Source organism: Aphidius gifuensis, linkage group LG2 (genome assembly GCF_014905175.1).
Source record: "Aphidius gifuensis isolate YNYX2018 linkage group LG2, ASM1490517v1, whole genome shotgun sequence".
In the NCBI taxonomy this organism is placed as follows: Eukaryota; Metazoa; Arthropoda; class Insecta; order Hymenoptera; family Braconidae; genus Aphidius; species Aphidius gifuensis.
In genome coordinates this window covers 4,016,761-4,041,447 of record NC_057789.1, presented here as the reverse complement: position 1 = coordinate 4,041,447, position 24,687 = coordinate 4,016,761, and the positions used below count along the sequence as shown (strand labels likewise).

General features: G+C 27.1%; 5 protein-coding genes across 8 annotated transcripts; 4 read left to right on the top strand and 1 right to left on the bottom strand.

Moving 5' to 3' along the window:
- Positions 1-611: 611 nt before the first annotated feature.
- Positions 612-17,965, top strand: LOC122848343. Of its 4 annotated transcripts, none has more exons than XM_044146342.1 (6): positions 612-1,018; positions 1,119-1,236; positions 4,401-4,582; positions 5,008-5,074; positions 5,312-15,072; positions 15,168-17,965. In XM_044146342.1, exons 3-6 carry the CDS (start codon positions 4,404-4,406, stop codon positions 17,929-17,931), a joined length of 12,771 nt encoding a protein of 4,256 aa, XP_044002277.1. In that variant the 5' UTR covers positions 612-1,018; positions 1,119-1,236; positions 4,401-4,403; the 3' UTR covers positions 17,932-17,965. The 4 variants fall into 4 exon arrangements, with proteins under 4 accessions (XP_044002277.1, XP_044002275.1, XP_044002278.1 ...); XM_044146340.1 differs by having other exon boundaries at positions 629-1,018; positions 1,119-1,425; XM_044146341.1 differs by lacking the exons at positions 612-1,018; positions 1,119-1,236 and adding an exon at positions 2,633-2,905.
- LOC122848459 lies at positions 17,965-18,516 on the top strand. The gene has a single exon (XM_044146541.1). It carries the CDS (start codon positions 18,061-18,063, stop codon positions 18,514-18,516), a length of 456 nt encoding a protein of 151 aa, XP_044002476.1. The 5' UTR covers positions 17,965-18,060.
- Positions 18,517-19,101: 585 nt separating this feature from the next.
- Positions 19,102-21,279, bottom strand: LOC122848394 (T-complex protein 1 subunit zeta). The gene is made up of 2 exons (XM_044146449.1): positions 21,025-21,279; positions 19,102-20,704 (listed from the first exon to the last, which is right to left on the bottom strand). The coding sequence occupies exons 1-2, from the start codon at positions 21,159-21,161 to the stop codon at positions 19,246-19,248; spliced, it is 1,596 nt and encodes a 531-aa protein (XP_044002384.1). The 5' UTR covers positions 21,162-21,279; the 3' UTR covers positions 19,102-19,245.
- A 245-nt stretch (positions 21,280-21,524) lies between these two features.
- On the top strand, positions 21,525-23,083 carry LOC122848441. Its single transcript, XM_044146521.1, has 4 exons — positions 21,525-21,746; positions 21,827-22,000; positions 22,071-22,561; positions 22,631-23,083. The coding sequence occupies exons 2-4, from the start codon at positions 21,910-21,912 to the stop codon at positions 22,841-22,843; spliced, it is 795 nt and encodes a 264-aa protein (XP_044002456.1). The 5' UTR covers positions 21,525-21,746; positions 21,827-21,909; the 3' UTR covers positions 22,844-23,083.
- A 134-nt stretch (positions 23,084-23,217) lies between these two features.
- Positions 23,218-24,607, top strand: LOC122848431 (eukaryotic translation initiation factor 3 subunit H). Its single transcript, XM_044146508.1, has 2 exons — positions 23,218-23,619; positions 23,710-24,607. The coding sequence occupies exons 1-2, from the start codon at positions 23,354-23,356 to the stop codon at positions 24,455-24,457; spliced, it is 1,014 nt and encodes a 337-aa protein (XP_044002443.1). The 5' UTR covers positions 23,218-23,353; the 3' UTR covers positions 24,458-24,607.
- The last annotated feature ends 80 nt before the right edge of the window (positions 24,608-24,687 follow it).

Here is a 24,687-nt window from a genome sequence, read left to right as displayed (position 1 = left end):
CAATTTTATTTAAAACAAAAAAAGAAAAAAATCATGATAATTTTTTTTTGTTTTTCATTATTACGAATTTTGATTTCTAAAATCGAATAACATCCTAATATTCTCATTAAAATTATTCAATTAAAAAAATGAGAACAAACTGTTGTGAACAAAATTAAGTTTAACAAGAAAAAGTAAAAATGTAACATCTTTTGCACGCATTGACAAAGGTGATAAACCAAATAAGAAAAAAATATTATTTAAAAAATAAAAAAAAAAAAACAGCCAACTTATCAGTGCATGTAATGGCTCGATATTTTGTAAATAAAGCTATTAAATGATTACGTATTCACAGATAATAATAATTTTTTTTAATAACCATCATTAAAATAAAAAAAAATTTATATTTAAAAATAGAAACTGACCTTAGAAAAAAAGAGGATAATTAAAAGAGTTTATTATGCCCGGGATAAATAACCACATGGCAATTGAAATTTAAAAAACAATAACAATGATAATAATGATAATTGTTTAAAAAAAAAAAACCTCTCTCCTTTCCTTTGTCTCTCTCTCTCCCCATGTTGCCCCTTCTTTCAACCAACTAGTTTAATATTTTGTCGTCGATTTGCGCCATAATACAAAATGGCGTAAATACCTTGATCACTGTTGATCACAGTTAAGACGCTTTTGCCATTTCTTAAAATTTTTTGTTATTAATTTTTCACCTCAATACTAATATCGTGTATATTGATCTCTTACCTCATCATCATCCCTCCAGTTATTATTGTTTTATATTTAGCACCCCTTAAAAATCGCTTATCGCGTTAACATTGTGACATTATTTTTCTCAACAAAAAATACCTGAAAATTTTGCATAACAATTGAAATAAATAAAAATAAAAAAATGTATGCACATTCCTGTTCAAGAAGCCATCCATCAGGCAGTTATAAATAATATAATATTAATTCCCTATGATAATTATAAATAATTAAAATGTTTCGGCTTTAAATAATCATTTTTAAAAAAATAATAATAATGGTAAGTTTGACATTGTGTATGGAAAAAGGGTTCAAATGATGAATGATTTTTTTTTTTTTTTATTAATTTTATTATATTTTTTTTTCTGAAAAAACATTAGAGGTCGCCATGAATGCAAAAGAAGAGATCAGTTGAGTGTGGCCCATTTATTACTAGTCGTTTATTCGACAAAGATAAACATAGTGATACAACAATTTACTCCAACAAGTTTAATACAAGTACGTTTTTTTTGTTTTTATTTTTTGTTTTACTTAATTTTTTTTTTATAAGACTACTACTACTTTTCCTTTCACACAAAAAATTATTTAACTTTCATTGGAATATAATGAAAAATAATAATAATAATAATAAAAGACAACTGTGATTGTGACTTGACTGACAATTTTATTAAGTTTATTTAATATCTGGTAAGTTCATCGTAATGAAGAATTAATTACACTTGATTATTCTGTATTTGTAGATTTTTATTTGAACATCAAAACCCACAATGATTGATAGTATTGTCAGCCATTGTGAATATAGATGATCAGACTTTTTAGATCTGCTTTTTTTTTTTTTACTCTTTTATTGTCTATTAATGGCTAGCTTGAACAAGCTTGAATGAACAAAAATTTAAACTAATCTTTTGTTTGTAAAGCACAGAAAATATATAGGTGTATTTTCTTTTTTCAGTATAAATTATTTTCACTGTAAAATCTGTAGTTAACTAATCTTTATCATAGGCCTTTGGTGATTGTGATTTTCAATGTTATAAGCATAAATATCTGATACTTTGAGACTTGAGTACAAGATAATCAAAATTAACAATACATAAATTGTTCAATTGGGGGAATATAAGTGTGTATTTTGTTAGACCATCGTATGTCGATGTAGCCATAAAAAAATTTTGACGAGCCAATAATTTTAACTGGCAAATTATAGTAAAGGAAATAATTGGTTGTTAATAATAATTTGACACAGTGGTTGTTTGTAAAGCATCAAATTTATTGTGAGTGTATTGGGTGGAATATTGCGAGATTATTTGCAACTGTCAATAGCTTAGCTGTGAATAGCTAAATAGCTTTTTATATTACGTCTTAGTTTTGACTCAATTTCAACAATAGAAAAACACAGCATCATTTGTTTCAAAAATCCTGTTTTCCTGAAAAAAAGCTACAAAGATTCTGATAAACAGGCATTTTCATATCAAAAGATCTCATAATAATAATAAAAAATAATAATCAACCGAATGAAGTGAAATGAAGTTACAAGCTGGCTTTCTCTACAAAAAAAAATGTACTGAAATTATCAAGTCATTTTGTTAAATAATAGACACAATTATGCAAGTGAAAATTATATGTTGCTAGATATAATATAAAGCTAAAATTTGATACAGTCTGAAATCTAATCAGGCCCTTTGTTTATTGAAAAATAAAACAAATTTACTATCAGTAATTTAATACTGATAAGAATACCAGAAAAAATAAAATTGATAACGTAAAAAAGTGTCAGTTATAAAAAAAAAAAAAAAAATTGTGCATATCCTAGTGTTATAATGCTCCGTAGAGATTTCCGACAGCGCTAGTGTCGCAACTTCCGGAATAATGGTGGACAGGATATGCCGGTATTAATGACGTCAGTGTGATAAAGTGGGAGACATGGGCCGAGACAACAACGACTTACAAGAAATTGGCATTATAGAAAAATTATAATTTTTTTTCTATTACACTGATCATTGAGTGATCAGTTTTAGTGTTTAATTGAGGCTTTATTGCCAATTAATAATAATATTAATAAGTGATATTGTGACGGCAAGAGTAACAGTGCCAACAAGTGATGATTTATTAATACTATTTGCTTGTCTAGCATTGAACATATCAAGTTGATTAATAATTGAATAATTAAACGGTGGGTAAATAAATTATTAGAAAAAATAATAATCATCTGATTGTTGTTTTAAATAAACAACAACAATGTGGTTTATTGTAAATTAAGCACAGTATATTAAGAACAAGAAGAATAATTTGATATCTTCTTTTGAGATCCCGACCAATCCCGGCAAAGCAATACCATTTTGTGAATATTGTCTCAACTGTTCTAACCAACTTTGACCGTCGCACTATATATGTATCTACTGTGTGGTGATTCCAAGAACATCATCATCATCTCTGCTATCCCAACATTTTGCTTTACTCACTTTGCTCAATTCACTTAGTTTAATTATTATAAATTAATTACTATCAACTTTATCAAATCAAACACATGAAATTCTTTAATTATTAACACATATTACACACGACGGTAAAAGTCTAAAATTAAATAAAAAATATAAAGGTATATTTGTAGATTAAAATAAACATTGCTAAATATTTTTATAAATAAAAATTAATTGAAAAAAATAAATTTGATTATATATCACAAATTTAATTATAAAAATTAATATTATTTTGATGAGTGTTGATGATGAAAATAACTCACAATTATAATCAAAAATAGTCGTAGAAAAAAAAAGATAATAATCAATTTTCTTAGCCACCAATTGTGATAGTAAAGAAAAAATATTATTATAATTAAGTTGAGAACCTAAAAATCATGATATGCTATTGTTGGGAATATTCAGAAAGTTTGTAGTGTAACTCCAATGTGTACATAACTCAATGATGGAAAAAAAAAAAAAAGGTGGCTATTGAGAACCGCCTTGTCATTCCTATGAGAGAATCTGGTGCTGTGGGCTAGCGGTAGATGGATAAATAAAATCGTCTAAGCATATCACTGACAAACCATTTAATTTATTTGCATTGTTTTCATGTCAATAATAAATTAAATGACATTTTGTTGATAAACAAAACGAAGGAAACACAACAAATTAAATTATCCAACTTGTTCATTTACAATTGGATATTAATGAATAAAAACAAATTACAATGACAATGTGTAAAATGATTTATTCAATATTAAAATAAATAAATGATTATTTAATAATCTAAAATAATATTTAATATTGACACATGCGCAGAATATTTAAGTAATGGGAATTGTAAATTTAGTTTATATTTTTATATGAATATCAAGTCCATCTCTGGACAGTTGAACTTTGTCACAATCAATAGATTTAAGATTATGTAATTTATCATTTAAATTTGCTTCAATTAAAGTGTTCGTGTTCGTGTTGGTTTTTTTTTTTTTTTTTTTAAATTGATTGGTTCAATTTTGTTGAATAATATTTCCAATTGTGTAGATTGATTTTTTCTGATAATTACTGTTGACAAGCTGTTGCAATATTAGCTTAAATATAATTATAAAAAAAATTGTTAATTAATTGTTAATAATTTGTAAATATTATATGCGAATTAATGTGGATTTTGAAGATAAATAAAAGAAGAAATTGTAATTGTCAACGCAGGTGATGCCACGAGAAAGAAGCAAGATGGACGAGTACGATAAAAAATTTGCTGATATGCAAAAATACATTCCATTTCTTGAGGTTATGATCAATAGACTACGTGGTGTTAAGGATAATTCACGTGAAGTACAATTACGTAAAATGAAGCAACTACATGGAATTTTAACTAGCTCCGGAAGAAAGTATGTTGATATATTAATTCATACTGAATTAACACACAATGAATTTTACTACTTGTGATGGTACAACGTATGCAGAATTCATGACAACTTTATTCTACCAATTGATGATGATTACTTATCTCAAAGTCATTTATTTATTTCAGCATATTATGATGCTTTTTCATTTAGTTGTTTCATTTATTTTTCATTTTAGTTTTTCTGAATTTTGCATACGTTTTGCCTGTTTTTTTCATTTTTTTTTTTTAATTTAAAAATTTATTTATATTCATCACGCTAGCATGGCTTTGAGTATATATCATTTCAAAAATAAATATGTACACTTTTTAGTTGTTGCATTTCACTTTGTGTGTGTATTGAATTAGTTCTTTTTTTTTTTTTGGCGTTCGATTCACGTTTGTTTTTTTTTTCTTTTGATTTTTCAACAGGTTGAAGATTGAAACTCTGGAAAAATGTGAAGATGTACTTCAGAATCTTCAAAGCAAAGTAGAAAAGGTAGATATTAATTTTCACATGTAAATTTATTTTTGGCTGCTAGATATTTCACTGTAATTTTTTATTATTTAAAAAAAAACGTAAAAAAAAAGTCAACAATCAATGTTGAATTTAATTTAGTTTTTTTTTTAATTATTTTTTTACTATAAATTTTTGGTTGTTAGATTGTTTTTTTTTTAGTTGATATTTTAGCAAATTTTATTGCACAAAAGATTTTTAATTGAAAATAATTTTCAGGGAACTAGTGGTCTGAATTTATCAAGCTCTAAAAAAATTGATAACAAAGATACAACTGATAAAGAAGTAAAAAATAAAACTGCGGAAAACGACAGTGTTAAAAATCAAAGAAATAATGATAATTCAACTAGAGTAAGACGACGAAAAATGTACGAGGGTCCAGCCAGTCCTAGTCCACCAGCAAGCCCTGAAGAGTATCATCAATCAAAAAGTAAAACTCCAATAGTTATTCCAACTGAAAGTAAGCATGATTATTCACAAAACAATGCGAAAAATTATTCATCCGACAAAGATAAACCAGCAAGTCCAGATGAAAGTGAATCAGTGCCTACAAAAGATCCAATTATCATTCCAACAGAACGTAGTGACAATAGATCATGTAATAATTTAGATAAAGAAAATCCAACAAATACTTATTACAATGATTGGAATTCATCATCAAGTAGTTTATCGTCAAGACCACGTGATGATTCACGATCTCAAAGTAGACATTTATCAACAGCACCAGTGGCGTCAAATCTTCGTCGATTACCATCGGAAATTCATAGATCAAATTCACTTGATAATGATACTAAAAATGATAATAATAAAAATCAAAAAAATTCATCTCCTGAATCTCGTATGCAACGTAGTAGAGACAATTTTTTATCACCAACAAGAAATAATTCAAAACCTCCAACTCCATTATTAGTATCACCACCACGAGTACCAGTTGAACCACCATTATCAATTGAAGATTTGACAGAACTTTTAAATGATGGATCAACTACTGAAATGGAGGATCCATCAATGTTATCAAGTGACAGTCGTTGTCGTTTATCTAGAAATACTAAAAATCCAATTGATTCTCAAAGACAAGATAAATATAATGAACAAAAATCATCATCATCATCATCGACAAAATTTGTTTTAACACAACATGATATTGAAAGGGAAAGTGAACGTCGATGGGAAGAAGTTGATAAACATATTGTTAAATTTCGTAAAGGACCTCCATCTGGAAGATCCGATTCTAAGCCATTGTTACCGTCTCCAGTTGGTGCTGATCGTGTTTTATCACCTGGTTATGGAAATTTTGAACGTCATAATAATCCAGAACCCTCGTTAGATATTAATGTTATAAATAGTGCCTTTTCAAAGTTATCAGATGGTGATATTGCTAATTTAGTTCAAACAAATTTACAAATTCAAACAGAAGGTTTTCCGTCAGTTGTTGATGATTCAGATAATCGTCATTGTCATTCATCTGGTCCAACGGATATGTATTCTCCTCGAGCAGAACAAGATTTTCATCGAAATCATAATCGACAACAGATGGCAGCACCCCCACCCCTACCACCGCCACCTATACATCATCAAGCTGATCGTGATTATTCACTGTGGAATACAAATCCATCATCACAAAATATTATACCAAGCTTGTATGATCAAAATTTACCAATGCAACAACGTCCTCCATTTGCTTCTGATAGAGGTTGGAATGTTCCTCATAGTTCACCACCAATTGCACCTCAAAATATTCCCATTAATTCTGGTATTCCCTCTCACTACATGACAAATCAATTTAATCATATACCCAATAGAAATCAAATGAATCCTCAAGACATGAATATGCCACATGTTCAACCACAATATCCTGAAGAACATTCAATTCCTTCGCTTATGTCAAATATACCTTCTTATAATATACCTCCTTATCGTAGTCATTGGGATAATCCGATAAATCGACCAATTGATACTATTTATAATAATGGACCGAGACAAAGAGCTCCAGTAGAGCCACCACGTGGTCCACCTTCTCTATGGGGGCGGCAACCAATTGATGATCGTTTTTCGGCTGAACATTCTGGTTTTAATAGAAGACATGACATGCAAAATAGAGGTAAATCACAATCATCTGATCCTCGTTTTGGTGGAGAGACAAGAACGATGTCTGAGAATAATAGAGATCCTAGATTTCGTCATGATCGATCTCCATCTAAGCCAAGTCCAAATATTCCAATTATAACCTCGTCTCGTAAAGATTTGAGAACAATGTCGACGGATAATTCAACACAAAAATCAAAAGAAATATCAAGTGCTGGAATTAATAGAGATCCTAGACGTCGAAGTACTGATTCAAAAGAATCAATTAGACCAACTAATGTTGGACATAATTTAAAAACATCAATACAATCAAGTAGTCTTGAATTACAAAAAAATTCAGATGAAAATAAAAGTAATAATGACAAAGAGACAATGCTATCACCATTAGAAAGTCTTTATGGTGCTATTGATACGTCATCAAAAACAGGTAAAGGTTATGGTCTTCAAACATTTAAAATTCCAAAGCTTAAAAATAAAAGACCAGAAATGACACCAAGACCACCAACACCACCAAAACCAAGTGCACCACGATCGCCAGTGCCATCACCACCACCACTAGTCATATCAGATAGTGAAAAAAATACTGAACAATTAAGTGTTTCTAATATTAATACAGAGTTGGATAATAAAAAAAGTGACAGTGATAAAGAAATAAAAAATGACGAGAAAAAAATGGAAGTATCAAGTACAACTGATATAACACAATCTTGTATAGAAAAAGATAATCAATTGACGGAGCTTGATTCAACAACAAAATTAACATCAGTAGAATTAACAGATGATAAAGATAAAATAAGTAAAGATAATTCAGAAGCAGTTGTTGATACTTCAAGTAATAATTCTTCATCAACTGATGAAAAAAATAAAGATATTAAAGTTAAAGAATCAGAGAAAGCTAAAACAAAAGGTGCTGATCAAGAATGGATTGAGACATTAATTAGAATGTCACTTGAAGATGGTGAAGGAAAAAATAATGAAAATAAAAAAGAATTACTTGAAAAATTAAGAACATTAAATTCAGAAAAATTTAAAAAAATACAAAAACTTCTTCTATTGGATGATAATGAAAATAATGGTTCTGATGATGATGATGATGATGAGCCTAAAAAACCATTAATTAAAAAAAAGAAAAGAATTATTGAGTCAGATAGTTCTGATGATGAGTGTCTTGCTGATAGACTTGATGATGTTGAAACAAATGTTAAAACAAAAGATTCAGATAAATTGAATGAAACGAATCGTCAAGTTACCAAAGCCAAAGGTAAAATAAGAAAAAAACGTAAAAGAAAAGGTAAGAAAAAGTCTATTGAAAAAATTGAAATTGAAGAAGAAAAAAGTGAAATTGAAGCTGAAGAAAAAGATGATAATGAGAAAATTAAAATTGAAGAAATAGAAGAACAAAAAATTGAACAAGTTACAAAAGTAAATGAACAAGAAGAAATTAAAGAGTCAGTGAAAGATGATCCAGTTGAACCTGTAATTTCTGTACTTCCTGTACGAAAACCAAGAAAACCAGCAAAAAAACGTAGAAATTCACTTGAAATGTTACAAGAAGACATTCGTGAAATGTTTATTTGTGAAGGTGTTGTAAGTGCAACAGGTTCTCGATCGTGTACAAAATTAAATGACAATTCAAATTCAAGATTAAATGATAATGTTGATTCTCCTGATGATCCTAAAAATGATAATATATCAGATAATGATAATGATGATAATGAAGCATTACCAAGAACAAGAAGATCTAAAAGTAAAATAAACAATAATATAAATAAATCTAAAACAAAAGTCAATAATAAATTAAATAATAATAAAAAAAACAATAAAAAAAGTGTTGAAATTTCAAAAAAATATGTAACTTCATCATCAGAAAGTGATAATGAAAAACCAAAAGAATCTGAAGAACAAGTTGAATCTAAAAAAGGTATTTTAAAGATAGACAGTGATGCAGATAAACCAGATGAAGAAGATAACAATAAATTAACATTAAGACGTAGTGGTAGATTCAAAGAAACTAAAAAAATAATTAATGAAAATAAAATTGATCAAGATACTATGTTTGATAGTTTTTCAGATGACAGTAGTTTTTGTCTTGATATATCAGGTATGGCTGGGACTGTTGATATATCATTACATTCTGATGATAAAATTGTTAAAAAATCAACAGATAAAAAATCAACAAAAATAAATAAGAAAAAAGTACAAAATATTATTTCAAATGATAATGTTGTCATTGAAAATTCATCAAAGCTAGATGATGAAATAAGTGTTACTTCTGATATTTCAATAGCTGATAGTAATGCATCAAGTATCAAATGTAATAATAAAAAAAATATAAGCTCAACAATGTCAATTGATAAAAATGAAGAAATTATTGAAAATGTTCTTGATGATTTAACTGTTAAAAAAATGTATGATAGTGATGGTGAAGGTGACATTGATATTGACGGTGATGATGATTTTACAGCTCCAAAAAATATTAAAAAACCACTTGCTAAAAAAAAGAGAAAAAGAAATTCATGGAAAATGGGTATTGTTACTAAAAAGAAAAAGAAAATAACAACTGTTTTACCATCAACGACAGCAACAACAACAACAACAACAACAGATTTACCTTTAGAAAATGAAAATAATAAATCACAAGAACAAGATCTAAATACATCTGATAAATCAATTGATGAAGCTATTGAAAATGTCGTTAATAATTGTGATGATAAAGCTCTTAATAATTTAACAGACATTAAAGATAAATTAGATGTAACAGATAAAAAAATTGATAATATTAAAATTGATTTTGATTTAAATACACTTAGAGATCATGCATATATTAATCAAGAAAAATTTACATGTTTATTGTGTAATTTTAATGGTAAAAATATCGTTCAACATTATAAAAATGTTCATACAAATAATGAAGTTATGATATCACGTTTAAGTATACTTGATTCAAAACGTGCTGTTAATGAATTTATTGATGATACATTTATTAAATTAAGTGAAAAATTAAATAAAGAATCAATTCGTAAATTTACATGTCGTTTTTGTGCTTGGACAATTGAAGATAATAAAGATATTGCTATTGAATTATTTTATGATCATTGTTCATCACATACTGGTGAATTTCGTTTTTCATGTACTGCATGTTCATATCAAACAAGTCAAAGAAAAGCAATGCGTTCACATTTTTATAAAGTATGTAAAAAAAAAGTTGGTAATTATAATGAATCACACAGAGAAGAATTATTACCAAATGCTGTTAGCGATGATGTACATGGTTATTTATGTTCAAGCTGTAATTTTTTACAATTGAAAGAATCAAATATTTCTAAACACATAGAAATTTATCATCAAAGTTGTAGCAATGCTGAAATACAAAAAATAAGTATGTCTGGTTATTTTGGTACAAATGAACTTGATCGTGATGATAATTCAGATCCAGAAATGCGTACAATTGATGAATCAGATTTTGGATCACCTGTTACACCATGTAAATTAAAAAAAGATAATGATGATAATAATACTAAAATTTCTGATGATAATGTAACACCTGTAAAAACACCTGATGTTAAAATACGTGAAAAATTTCCAGTTAAATTATTATTAAATTCAACTGATGATTGTGATAATTCAACAGCTAAAAAAATTAATGCATTTGTTTGTCCACCAGAATTAGAAAATAAAGAAGATGAAATAACAATTGAAAGAAAAAAGAAAATGCAAGAAATTCTTAATGGTTCTAAAATTCAAAAAGAAAAAACAACTGAAAATGGTTTATCAATAATTGATACATTAAAAAATAAAATGACAACACATCAACCTGAATCACCATTACCATCAGCTTCAATTATTGGCGAAGATGACGATCATAATGATGATAATGATGATCATAATGAAAATCATAATGAAGATGAACAAATTGATGAATCATTTACTCTAAGATATTCACACAGTGAAGCTGAACAAACAATTAATGATTCAGAAAATGATAAACCTGTTAAATCAACAGCTGAATCATTGGCTTGTGATGTTCATTCAGATATACAACAATCAAAAATCCAAACAATTAAAAAAGAAAATATTGATTCAGATGATGTGGTACAACAACATGATTCAGATAAAAAAATATTAAAAGATCCATTAACATTATTTGATGATAAAACAAATAAAAATATTAATAATTCAAATGATAATGAAACGAGTGATAATAATAATGATGATAATGATGATGAGGATGATATGCCCGAGCTACGAACATATGAATCTGATACAAGTGATGATGTTTCTGATTCCGAATTGCCAACAGATGTAAATTCACTTTTAAAAAATAATGTCAATAATTTATCATCAAATCCAATGATGAATTCAACAATTCAACGTTTAGCTGCTCAACTTGAAGCTGCTAAAAATACATCAATGACTGATGACATTAATAATTTAAATGAAAATAAAAAATCAACAATTAACGAGCTAATTGAACAAAATAATTCAAATGATAATACACAAACAAGTACAGCTAGTACAAGTAGTAGTAGTAATAATAATTCTGATGATAATAATACAAAAGATGAAAAAACAAATATACCAAAAAATAATTTTCTTCGTTTACGACGACTTAGTGGTGATAAATTATCTTGTGGTAATGAAAATGAAACAACATTAAATGAACAAAAAACTAATGATAATAATGTTGATGAAGAAAAAAACAATATTAATAATAATAATAGTAATAATAATGATAATAATGATGATGATAATTCTTGTTCATTTTTAAGAATTGAAAATGTCATGAGTCTTGCACCAAATACAACAAATAATGAAGAAAGTCCATTGGTTGATGATATACGTAAAGCAGTTGGTACATCACCAATGAAAATAATGAATACCAGTGGTATATCAATATTAAAAAAACCAAGTCCAAATATTCTAAAACGTTCAAGAACTGAAAAATTAGATAATATTATAACAAGTTTAACTCAAATACCAACTGGTAAAATTGTTTTACAATCAATTAATAAAACAACTGGTAATCCACCACCAAAACCAATTAGACTACTGTCATCAAAAAGAATTCAAAAGCTATTATCAACACCATCATCATCATCAACAGGAACAACAACAACAACATTATCTAAAACAAATGTACCACAAGCAATTCCAATTATATCATGTCAAATTTCACCAATAACTGCAGTAGAAACAACAACAGAAACAACAACAACAACAACATCAGCATCATCATCATCACCATTATCACACCAACAAATATTATCAATGTTACCAGGTAATCAATTATTAGTACCAGCAACATCACAAAATTTAACAACAAAATCAATAAAAAATAAAATACCAATATTTTCAAATTCACATCATAATAATAATATAAATAAAGGTGTTAAAATATTAAAAGTAATTGGACCATTTCAAAAAATGCCAGATAATAATTTATTAAATAATTGTTTAGCACCAAAAGAAAAAACAAGTGATGCATATACAGCAATGTTACAATTACCAAAGCTACGTCAATTATATAAATGTATGTCAATAGCTTGTTCATTTACAACTGATGATATGCATGAATTTTCAAATCATTTTCAAACTCATGCTAATACATATGTTAATTTAAATGGACAATTACCACCATTTGATTATCAAAAATGTGCTTATTGTAGTGAATCAATGTTTCATTTGGATGATATGCAGAGTCATTTAATTAACAGACATGCATGTTGTGCATATCAATGTTCATATTGTTTTTATCGTGCAGCATCACATTCATATGTTGAATATCATCAATTATCAGTACATACTGATAAACCAATATCAGTTTTAAAAGGTGAAAAAACAATGGAAATTGATGATACATATAATAAAAATGATTTTATAAAACCATATTCATGTTCACATAATTGTGATAAATCATTTTATGTTACTGAAGCATTTGTTGTACATTTAAAAAAAAATCATGGTTCAACAACAATATTTAATTGTCATATATGTCCAAGTCCATCATTGAGTATACAACAATTAATAAATCATTATAAAATACATCAATATCATAGATTTCATTGTTTATATTGTGAACATGGAGCTGATAAAAAAGAAGATTTACATAAACATTTATCACTGCTACATTATTATCGTCCAGCTAAAATTATTGAACGTAATATACCAAAACCATGTACACGTTTTATTGACATTGTACAACAATTAATTGTACATGATTTAGATGATAATTATCAAAAATTAGAACAAAAAAATGATACTATAACATATCAACGTTCAAAAAGATCATTATTACAAGTTAATTCACCTACTTTAAAACGTACACAACCAGCATTTATATTACCATCACCAATTCAAGCTACATCACAAAAAGCTGAAGTTATTAATTTATATGACAGTGATGGTAATAGTGAAACAATAATTCCAGCTAATATTATTAATCAAAAAAATAATCAAGATATTGATAATTTAAATACATTTAATGATCATGCTAAAATATCACGTATATTATGTATGACAGATGATAAAATAAATAATGTCATACAACGTAACAGCTGTACTGATCCAACACAAGCAACTGTTATTCCAACAAATCAATTTATTAATAATAATAGTAATACAAGCTCATTAATTGTACAACAATTTAATAATATTGAAGTTACTGATTTATCAAGCCTTCCAATTGATCATTTAAATTGTAGTGATGAATTTATAAATATTAATGTACTTGATAATCCAGAGCTGTTGAATTCCATTGATAAATCAAATCCACCAGTGACTATGAATTATCAAAATAACAATGATGATAATAATGTTGATAATGATAGTGATATTGAAATTTTAGAATGTATTGAACCAGTTGGTAAAAATACACTAAGACCTTCTGTTATTAAAACAAATATAAAAACATCATCACCAATAAATACAATAATTGATGATATTAAAACAAATGTAACAAATATAACAAATGATTATTCACTTGATAATGATTCTTGTAGTAATGATATATCTGATGGTCCTATTGATGTTAAAGATCCAAGTATTATTAATGATAATATTGATTCAAGCAATGGATTACAGCCACCACAACCACCTCGTACATTGGATGATATAAAACATACAGGTTTTTCTGGTTGTCAATTGTATAAATGTGGTTTTGAAAATTGTACATTTAGTGCAATGACTGGTGATTTATTAAGAGAACATTTAAAAAAATGTAATTTTGTAACTGGACCAAGAATTCCAGTATGTTATCATTGTAAGAAAAAATTTTCAAAATTAAGTGTATTAATTGATCATTTAAAAATGCATGGATTAAAAAGATTTGGTTGTTCATTATGTACATCAAGATATTCATCACATAAACAAGCAATTGGACATTTAAAATTAAAACATAAATTTGCACATGGTAAAATGATACCAGCTGATCCAACAAATCCATCAGTTGATGGTCTTTATAATGCATATCCTGCCACATATAAAGAAGTTGTTAATTTTAAAAAAAGTAAAAAAGGAAATAAACAAAATAATAAAATACCAGTTGGTGAAAAAATTAGTTTTAGTCCAGCTGAAATTGATTTATTACCACGTCAAGCAATATATAATCGTGAAGTACAATGTGCTGTATGTCGTTATTCATCAAAAGTACGTACAAATATAATACGACATTTACAATTTCATGCTAATGATAGAACTGTACCAGAAAGTGGACCAGTTAATCCAGTACCTTGTTTAGATAAAAAAGAAAAAATGTTTGATAAAATGGTTAATTTAGCAAGTAGTTCACATCAAAATGGACGAATGAGTACTGGTGGACCTAAAATACAAGCCAAAGATAATAATATTACAGAGAGTGATATTGAAGCTGTGCCAAAATATATTCCTGATAAAAATAGGTAAATGATAAGTTTTCATTATCATTATGATTATTATTATTATTTTTAATCATTTAATTAAGTTTAATTAATTTTTTATTACTTCTTTGTTTCAGATATATTTGTAGTATTGAACAATGCAACTTTTTGACACTTGATAGCTCAAGACTACGTGATCATATGAAAGCATTGCACTCAAATGAGGCATATTACAAGTGTCCTCATTGTTTATCATCATTACCAGATCAAGAACCACTTAATATACCAATTGACAAATTAGGAATACATTTGAAAATGCATGAAAGTAAATTATACAAATGTTCACATTGTAATTATCATCATTATCATAGATATGTTGTTGAGCGTCATTTGGGAGATAAACATACAGATGTTCCTTCATATGTTAAAGTTATTCGTGAACCAAATGAAAATATAGAAAATAGCCAACAATCAGTAAGTGGTAGTAGTGGTACTGGTACTGCTGGTACTGGTGGTGGTGATGAAGCAGAAGAAGGAACTTCTGATAATGATAACTATTGCTGGAAATGTAACATGTGTATTTACAAATGTAATAATAAAGTTGATATGACAACTCATGCATTAAATGAACACAATGAAAAAGGACAATTTAAATGTCAAAATTGTCAATTTAAAACATCTGGTAAATATTTAATTGAACAACATTTATTATCAAAACAACATGTAAATGAGCAAGTTGATTATACAACAGTTTATGAAAAAGTTAAAAAAATTAAAAATACATCATCTGAACAAAATACAAATAATGAAACATTTGATACAACACCATTGTGGCTTCGTGGTATGCCAAGAGTTCGTCATATTCGTGGTATATTATTTGAGGATGATAATGATACACGTAAATCACAACAAAAAGGAGTTACAACAAGTGGTACAGCATCAACAATTGGTACAATAACAACGACAACAACATCGACAACACCATCAACACCATCATCATCATCATCGTTTGTAACATCATCACCAATTAAATCAGGTAAAAGAAAAAATGAAAATGATATAACAACAAGACCAGCAAAGCTAAAAATAAAAACAACATCATTTGAAGGATGGACATCACCAGAAAAAGGTAATAAAAAAGATACATCAATGAAATATTTAACAAAAACATGTGGTACTGAAAATGATGATGCTGGTCCATATGGACCATATGGTCAACCAACTGGTAATAAATTTACTTGTACAATATGTGATAATCCAATAACAGAATCAAGTGAAGAATTTACAAGTCATCTATTTCGTGAATTAAATTATTGGCGTTATAAATGTAAACAATGTGATTATTTAGCATCATCACGTAAACGTCTTGTTGAACATTGTCATGATAAACATAAAATAATGACTGAAACAATAACACTTGATCATAAACCTGATATTGAAGAATGGGTTAATAATTGTATAAAAAAACAACAAGAAATAATGCAACGTGAAAAAATTAAACCAACACCAATTATTGCTAAAAATAATACAAAAATCATTAATTTATCTGAACAAATATCAAATATTGGTGCATCAACAATAAATAATTATTATTCTGATGGTGATGATGATGATGATGATGATAATGCATTAATTATTGATAGCAAAGATGATGATTTTACAATTGAACAAAAAAATAATAATAAATCACAAGAAAATGAAAGCCTAAAAAATGATCCAATTATTCATGATTCTTGGTTTAAAAATTATCAGTTTTTACCACAAATGAATAATGATAAACTATCTAATAAACGTAAAGCTGATGAATTAAATAAATCTGATGATGCTGTAGTTGTTAATAACAACAATAATAAAAAAAATAATACCACTATTAAAAAACCAGCAAATACTATTTGTGAAATATGTAGCTATAAAGCATTAAGTGCAAATGGTTTAAGAACTCATATGCGTGTACATGCAAATAGACATACACTTAAATGTTCACAGTGTTGTTATACAGCTTCTTTAGAAACAGATATATGGCAACATATTGAAATAAATCATCCAGAATTAGAAATATGGAAAGCTATTAAAATAAATCAACCAAGTACATCAACAAATGAACCACAACATATTATTAAAAAACGTCGTTTAAATGATTATAATGATGATGCTGATATTGTTGAAGAAATAATACCAAAAAAACCAGCACCAACAAGTGCAAGTGGTGATCGAAATGTATTATATACATGTTATTATTGTAATGATGTAAATGCATTGTCAATAACACTTGTTGAAAGTCATTGGCTAAAATATCATAAAAATTATGACTATTCATCAAAATATCTAACAGGTGTACCATTTAAATACAAAGAAATGGCAGCAACAGTTATGACAAAACAAAGTAGTAATAATAATGCAAAACTTATGCAATGTGGTTATTGTAATAAAAAAGGTTCACTAACATCTTTACGTCCTCATTCATCTAAAAAACATCCTGGTAAAGTATTTAAGGCTATTGAACCAAATGATGTGTCACATGATATATTTGTTTGTGGTTGGTGTGGTGATAAAGTTATGGGCAGTCAAAGAACAGAACATCATAATATATTTCATTCACATTTACATCAAAATTTTCGTAAAGAAATTAATAAAAATATTAAACAACGTGGTTATGCATGTCCAGAATGTACATTTATAAGTGCAACACAAACAAGAATGAAAAAACATGTTACAAAACATTGTGATGTATTTAAATGTAAAAAATGTAATTGTTGTTTTACAACACATAATTTAGCAACACAACATAGTTTATCACAACATCCAGGTATATTGGTATCAAGTATTATACAACCAATTGTACTTGATGTAAATTTACTTATTTCAAGAATAAAACGTACAGTATTAATCATAAACGATTAATAGATGTACAACAATTACGACACTTTACAATAACTTCCACCAATTTTACCTAAACCATCAATACCAACATCAATAACAAGAGCAACATTAACACCAATAGTATTACCACCATCATTATCACTAGCTTCAATGTCATCGATACCATCGACATCAACATCATCCCTGCCAACACCAACACCAACACCAGCATCAACACCACCACCACCTCCACCAGCTCCATCAGCGCCAAGAGATATTTTTAGAAATTCTGGTGTTGCTAAAAAATCAACGACAAAACAAATATTACAACGTGCATCAATAAAACCAAAAAATACTGCCAGAAAATCAACAACACATCGACCATCTTGGTATTCATCTGGTACGACATGTGATATTGATGATGCTGATGAATCAAGCTCATCAAGTTTTTCATTTTATGGAAAACCTATTGATCCAATTGATCTTGAATCACTCAATACCATAATGACACTTGGACATGCACAGATCAAAGTCAAGTGTTCAAATATGACACAATACTTTTCAATTGATCCAAGAGTTTTAGTTGAAGATGTTGTACTTTCTGGTAGATTTATTAGTAATCAGTGATTATCACATAAAATAAATAAATCATGTGGTTTTTTTTAAAATTTTTGATGTATGCACGTTATCACAATCCACACGTACTTTTTGTTTATAAATTATTTTATTTTTTTACTAAATATAATGTTGATTATTATTTGTAAAAATTCAACGTATTTAAAATATAAAATAGCGTTAATTTATAAATTGAGAATCTTCAACACGTGATAAAACAAAAACTAAGAACAAAAAATACAAAAATTTTTTTTTTAATTCAAGTATTTTCATTGTATTATTTTATTATTATTATTTTTTTTTTTTTACTTTTTTTCTTTCAATTGAATGATTTTGTGCCCTAGAGTTTTTCAATAAAATAAGTGTAATAAAGAAATATGAATTTTGAAATGAATTAAATGAGAATGACTGACAAGTGTCATAAAAATAGATGTTGAATGAAAAAAAAAAAACAAAATGAAAAAATTCAATAGGTGTAAATATTGTAAACTAAGAATGAATACTGTTAATGAATATTTTTAATTTTTATAAAATCAATTGTAATGTGTACATTCACTTGTGGATATTAAATAATAAAAAAAAAAAACAATTATTTCATACAAATATTTTTTTTATTATTATTAAATTATTATTATTTTTTTTTATTTCAAAATATTAATTACGTTAAATCATGTTTATGTATTGATGATACAATTGACGTTAAAATATAATAAGCTTAATTATTTTAATAATGTTATTTAATTATCCTTTCAATGATGAAAGTCCAGCTCTCATGATCTCATCAACCAAGAGAAGATTAGAGGCAATAACGGTGCATGAATTGATAATTTGTTTTTTAACAACATAATTATCATAAATACCAGCATCAATTGGTTTCAATGCTTCGCCTGAATTAATATCAAAACCAACAGCTTCACCAAGAGCAGCTGATTCTTCCAACAACTTGACAATTGATTCTTGTGCATCAAAACCACTATTAACAGCAAGTGTTTTTGGAATAACAAGAAGTGCATCACTGTATGCTTGTACACCAAGACGAAGTTTACCTTTAACTTCTTCTTTGTACTTGCTCAATGCACGACTTGCAGCAATTTCAAATGCACCAGCACCTGGTACAATTGATTTATCATTAATAGCATTATTAATTGCTCTTAAACCATCACGTACAGCATCTTTCAATTGCATCAAAGTATATTTATTTGGTCCTTTTAATAAGATTGTAACTGAATTTGGTTTTTTGCATTCTTCAACAAAAGTATATTTTGTTTCACCAAGTACATGCTCATAAACAACACCAGCATAACCAAGATGTTCTTCACTTAATTCATCAACTGAATTCATGGCAACACCACCACATGCAAGTGTAAGACGTTCCATATTTCTACGTTTAGCACGACGAAGTGCCAACATACCTTCATGTGCAAATGCATCTAATGATGGTGGATCAATACCTTTTTGATTAATAATAACAAATGTTTTATTTGTACCATCACAAAGTTTTTTCTTTAATGCAATTATTTTTTGAACACGATTATCAATAAATTCACGTTCAGCAGCAACAAGTTTTTCACGTTCTTCAGCTGTTTTATAAAAAAATCCACTGTTAACTTCAGTTTTTTCATATTCCAAACTGACATTACAAGTTAAAATATATGCATTTTCAACTCTTTTTGGCATATCTGGATGTCTTGATCCATGATCCATAACAATACCACGAATTAATTTTGTATCAGCAGCTGTTCTATGTTGCATTTCCATTAATTCAACCATATGAAGATCAACTGGTGAATCATCTTGTTTTATTTGTAAAACAGCATCAACACATACTTCAGCCAATGTATCAGCAAGTTTTGGATGAATTTTTGTTTTTAATGATGTTTTAGCAACATCAATAAGTGCTTCTTTAACTGCTTCAATTGGTATTTTCATTGAATCAAGAATTTCAATTGTTTTTTCACGTGCCAATTCAAATCCTTCAGTTAATACTCTTGGATGAAGACCTTCAGCAATATATAAATCAGCTTGTTTAAGAAGTTCACCAATAACAAGTACAGTACTTGTTGTACCATCTCCTGTCATGTCATCTTGAGCTGTTGATGCACGAGCAATCAATGATGCTGTTGGATGTTGAATTTGCATTTCATGAAGAAGTACATTTCCATCTTTTGTTATTTTAATATCTCCAGCACCAGAAACCAACCTTTGTAACAAAAAAATCATTCATCAAATTATTTATCAATTCAGTTATTTTTATTACTTAAAGCTACATGATTTATTTTTTTTTTTTAGTTGGACAACATGGAACACATTACCGTATATGGACAATTTATATGTCACACCTTTGCTTGAAAATAACGACGCCATTAAAAATTAAATTTTAAATATTTAAAAATCATTACAATTAACAATTTATTTATGAATAAAAATCATGTTTAATTGCTTTAATAAAGTAATAATTATTATTTAAATTTAATGACGTTTTAGTGGAGTAATAAAAAAATTAAACACGTGAATTCTTACATTTTCATGGTTCCCTTTGGACCAAGATTTGTCCTCATGACATCTTGGATTCCTTTTGCTCCAGATATATTAACAGCTAGAGCTTGAGCTGCTCTTGCAACTTCAGCTTTTGGATTTAATAAACTTATTGCTGACATTATTAATATTATTACAGTATTATTATTCAATTAATAAATGCCGGATAACGCTCTACGGTTTGGAGATTGTAAAGCAGAGAGTTGAGAGAGACGTTGGTCTAGTCCGTTCGGCTAAATTCACAGAAATCTTTAGTCTTGTTTACAATAGTCACTTTTTTGTTGTCAATATTTTCTCTTCTCTTTATATTATTTTCACTCTCTGTAATTAAAAAATATTTGTTGAAAAAAGAAAATATTTGTTTAAACAATTATTTTACAATTAATTAAACAAAATTAAAAACGAGAAAAGACTGCCATCTTTGATGTAAAGTTTCTAATTTAAAATGACCATGTAAATTGCCATTAATTGTTTTTTTTTTTTCTTATTTATCAAACCCATCATAACAATAATTATTTATTATCATTGACAATTACTCCAATTAATTACAAAAAATCACCATTACTTTTTTTTTTTTTTGTAAAGTAATGGTGGTTTTTTGTTACATATTTTATCATGACGACAGAAATAACATATGACTTGAATTTTACTTCACAACAATAAAGTGACATTTTATAATAATATTTAATTTAATTAAAAAAAAAAGAGTAAGTAAAATAGCATCAATTAATTTCTAAATTATTATTCAAATTTTACTCTTTTTTAATTAGTTTGTTTTTTTTTTCAGTCATAACACATCCTGAATTAGCCAGGATAAGAAAATAAGAAGATAAATATTGTGATTTTGTGAATCAATCAAATCAGGCAAATATGTCATCACCAATTTGTAATTTATCAACTGAATTGTTATTAAAAATATTCTCATTTGTCGATGTCAATGAACGTTTAAAACTCGAAGAAGGCAAGATAGATTAATAAGAAAATTAATTGTATTAATATAATTAATATTAACATTGAATTTTAATTTTTAGTGTGCAAACGTTGGTGTGAAATAAGCAAATGGAAATGGCTTGATATAAAATATGTACATTTATCATACAAACATAAATCAACTTACATTCGTCGTGTGACAAATCGTTTAAAAGTACTTGAAATATATGACACGTGTAATTCACCATTGCTAAAAAATGTAACTCAATACATGAGTACATTTAATAATCTACAAAAATTTGAATACAGTACTGTTGAGCATGTATGTGATAATTTTTTTTGTAAAGATACAAATGATTTAACTCAAATATTGGAGCTATTACCAATAACATTGAAAAAATTTTGTTTACATAAATGCATATTATTGCCAACATATAACATTGGAAAGTTTAAATCATTAAAACATTTTTCATACTCATATCCAAATTATTTGTCACATGAGCTGGAAGATGTTTTAACAAATGTACTTGAATCATTGCCAGATACACTTGAATCATTACATATATTTGGTCAATCATTAAACACAAAGTTTGTAAGTGTTAAAATTACTCTTAATAATAATTGACAAATTAATTTTAATTATATTCTTTTTTAATTTTAGCATATTGGAAAATTACAATCATTAAAATTTCTTTGGCTATGGTCATTGAAACTCAAGAAAAATAATATTACTGGTCTGGAAAGTCTTGATAAAAATTTGGAGCATGTTCGTTTGTGGGGTAAAGAAATTGATAATGATTATTTAAAACAAGTTCAAAAACTTGATTGTGTTAAAATGTTTACACATACACAAGAAGAAAAAATTTTTGCATAAATATAATTATTAAATAATTAAAAAATATATATTATGGTAGATTTTAGAAAAAATAATTTTTAATTTGAATATAAAGTAAATTTTATATATGTTTTTAAAAATTTTAGATAATCGAAAAAATTGTAAATTATTTGGGATTTATTTGTTTGGAAATTTATATTAAATGTTTTATTTTTTTTGTTGACTATTTTATATTTTGAAAATTAAATAAATAATATATTATTATTAATAAATATTAAATACAAGACTTTAATTTTTAATTAATATATTATATTTAAAAAAATTCTTCAAGTTGGCAATCCGGTGTTTTATCCATTTTTAATAAACGACAATTATAAAGACTGTTTCCATTGAAATTTTTGTATAACCTCACCGGTAGTTTGGTACTCTTGACAACACGCTAAAGGCGTTGATACGTGGTTTTTTTACAACAATTATTATTAATTAACATATGTAATAAAAATTAATAATAATTAATAATTTATAAAGTTAAATAATTATTGATAAATAATGTCGTCAAGAGCCGGTACAATGCGTTCAATTCCGGAGCATAATACAAGAATTGAATATGTACAATGTGATGGATTAACAGCAATGAAAATTATCAAGCATTGTCATGAAGAATCTGCTGGTAATATGGAAGTTGCACAAGGTGCATTACTTGGTTTGGTTGTACAAAATCGTTTGGAAATAACAAATTGTTTTCCATTTCCAAAAAATGATGAAGTACATGAAGAAGAAGAATATCAACTTGCTGTTATGCGTCGTCTTCGAAGGTAAATTTTATTATTATTATTATTATTATTATTATTAAATTGTTTATTTATATTGATAAAAATATTAACAAAAAAAAAATTAATTTTCAGAGTAAACGTTGATCATTTTCATGTTGGATGGTATCAAAGTGCTGATGTTGGTAATTTTTTAAGTGTCTCACTTCTTGAGTCACAATATCATTATCAAACATCAATTGAAGAATCAGTTGTTGTTATTTATGATACAGCAAAATCAGGACGTGGTTTTTTGACAATAAAAGCATATCGTTTAACACCACAAGCTATACAAATGTATAAAGATGGTGAATTTACACCAGATGCATTACGTTCATTGAAAATTGGATATGAAACATTATTTGTTGAAATTCCAGTTGTTATTAAAAATAGTAATTTAACAAATATTATGATGTCAGAAGTTGAAGAAATGATACCAGAAGAAGCTGGATCAAAATATTTAGATCTTGGTACAGCATCTGTTCTTGAGGGACAATTACGTTGTATGATGGATCGTGTTGATGAATTAAATCAAGAAGCAATTAAATTTAATAGACATCAACATCTTGTTATTCGTCAACAACAAGATAAAAATAGATTATTACAAAAACGTGCACAAGAAAATGCAGCAAGAGCTGCTAAAGATGAAGCACCATTACCAGATGATGATATCAATAAACTCATGAGACCATTACCAGTTCCACCAAGGTTAAATCCAATGATTATTGCTGGACAAATTAATACTTATAGTCAGCATATATCACAATTTTGTGCTCAAAGTTTGGCCAAACTTTATATCACTCAGAGTCTTCAGAGTGCCAAGGAATCAAAATCATCAAATTAATCATTTTATAAATATATTACAATCATAAACAATTTTATTATGTATCCATTTGTCAATATTTGATTCCAATTTATATACAATCGTTGTTTAAACAGCAACAATGACAACAATGACAACAGTAATAATAAACTTTAATAAAATCATCAAAACTTTTGTTTCCTTTCATTTGATTTAACTTATAATTAATTCCAAAATATACATAGAAAAAAAAAATTAATCAGGTCAAGATA

Bases quoted from the DNA above. Each gene is read 5' to 3' on its own strand.
- LOC122848343 (XM_044146342.1), top strand. From the start codon at position 4,404: ATGCCACGAGAAAGAAGCAAGATGGACGAGTACGATAAAAAATTTGCT. The intron at 4,583-5,007 runs GTATGTTGATAT...ATTTTTCAACAG, and splicing joins TTAACTAGCTCCGGAAGAAA to GTTGAAGATTGAAACTCTGG. The intron at 5,075-5,311 runs GTAGATATTAAT...AATAATTTTCAG, and splicing joins TTCAAAGCAAAGTAGAAAAG to GGAACTAGTGGTCTGAATTT.
- LOC122848459 (XM_044146541.1), top strand. From the start codon at position 18,061: ATGTCATCGATACCATCGACATCAACATCATCCCTGCCAACACCAACA.
- LOC122848394 (XM_044146449.1), bottom strand. From the start codon at position 21,161: ATGTCAGCAATAAGTTTATTAAATCCAAAAGCTGAAGTTGCAAGAGCA. The intron at 20,705-21,024 runs GTAAGAATTCAC...TTTGTTACAAAG, and splicing joins CCAAAGGGAACCATGAAAAT to GTTGGTTTCTGGTGCTGGAG.
- LOC122848441 (XM_044146521.1), top strand. From the start codon at position 21,910: ATGTCATCACCAATTTGTAATTTATCAACTGAATTGTTATTAAAAATA. The intron at 22,001-22,070 runs GCAAGATAGATT...TTTAATTTTTAG, and splicing joins ACGTTTAAAACTCGAAGAAG to TGTGCAAACGTTGGTGTGAA. The intron at 22,562-22,630 runs GTAAGTGTTAAA...TTTTAATTTTAG, and splicing joins AATCATTAAACACAAAGTTT to CATATTGGAAAATTACAATC.
- LOC122848431 (XM_044146508.1), top strand. From the start codon at position 23,354: ATGTCGTCAAGAGCCGGTACAATGCGTTCAATTCCGGAGCATAATACA. The intron at 23,620-23,709 runs GTAAATTTTATT...ATTAATTTTCAG, and splicing joins GTTATGCGTCGTCTTCGAAG to AGTAAACGTTGATCATTTTC.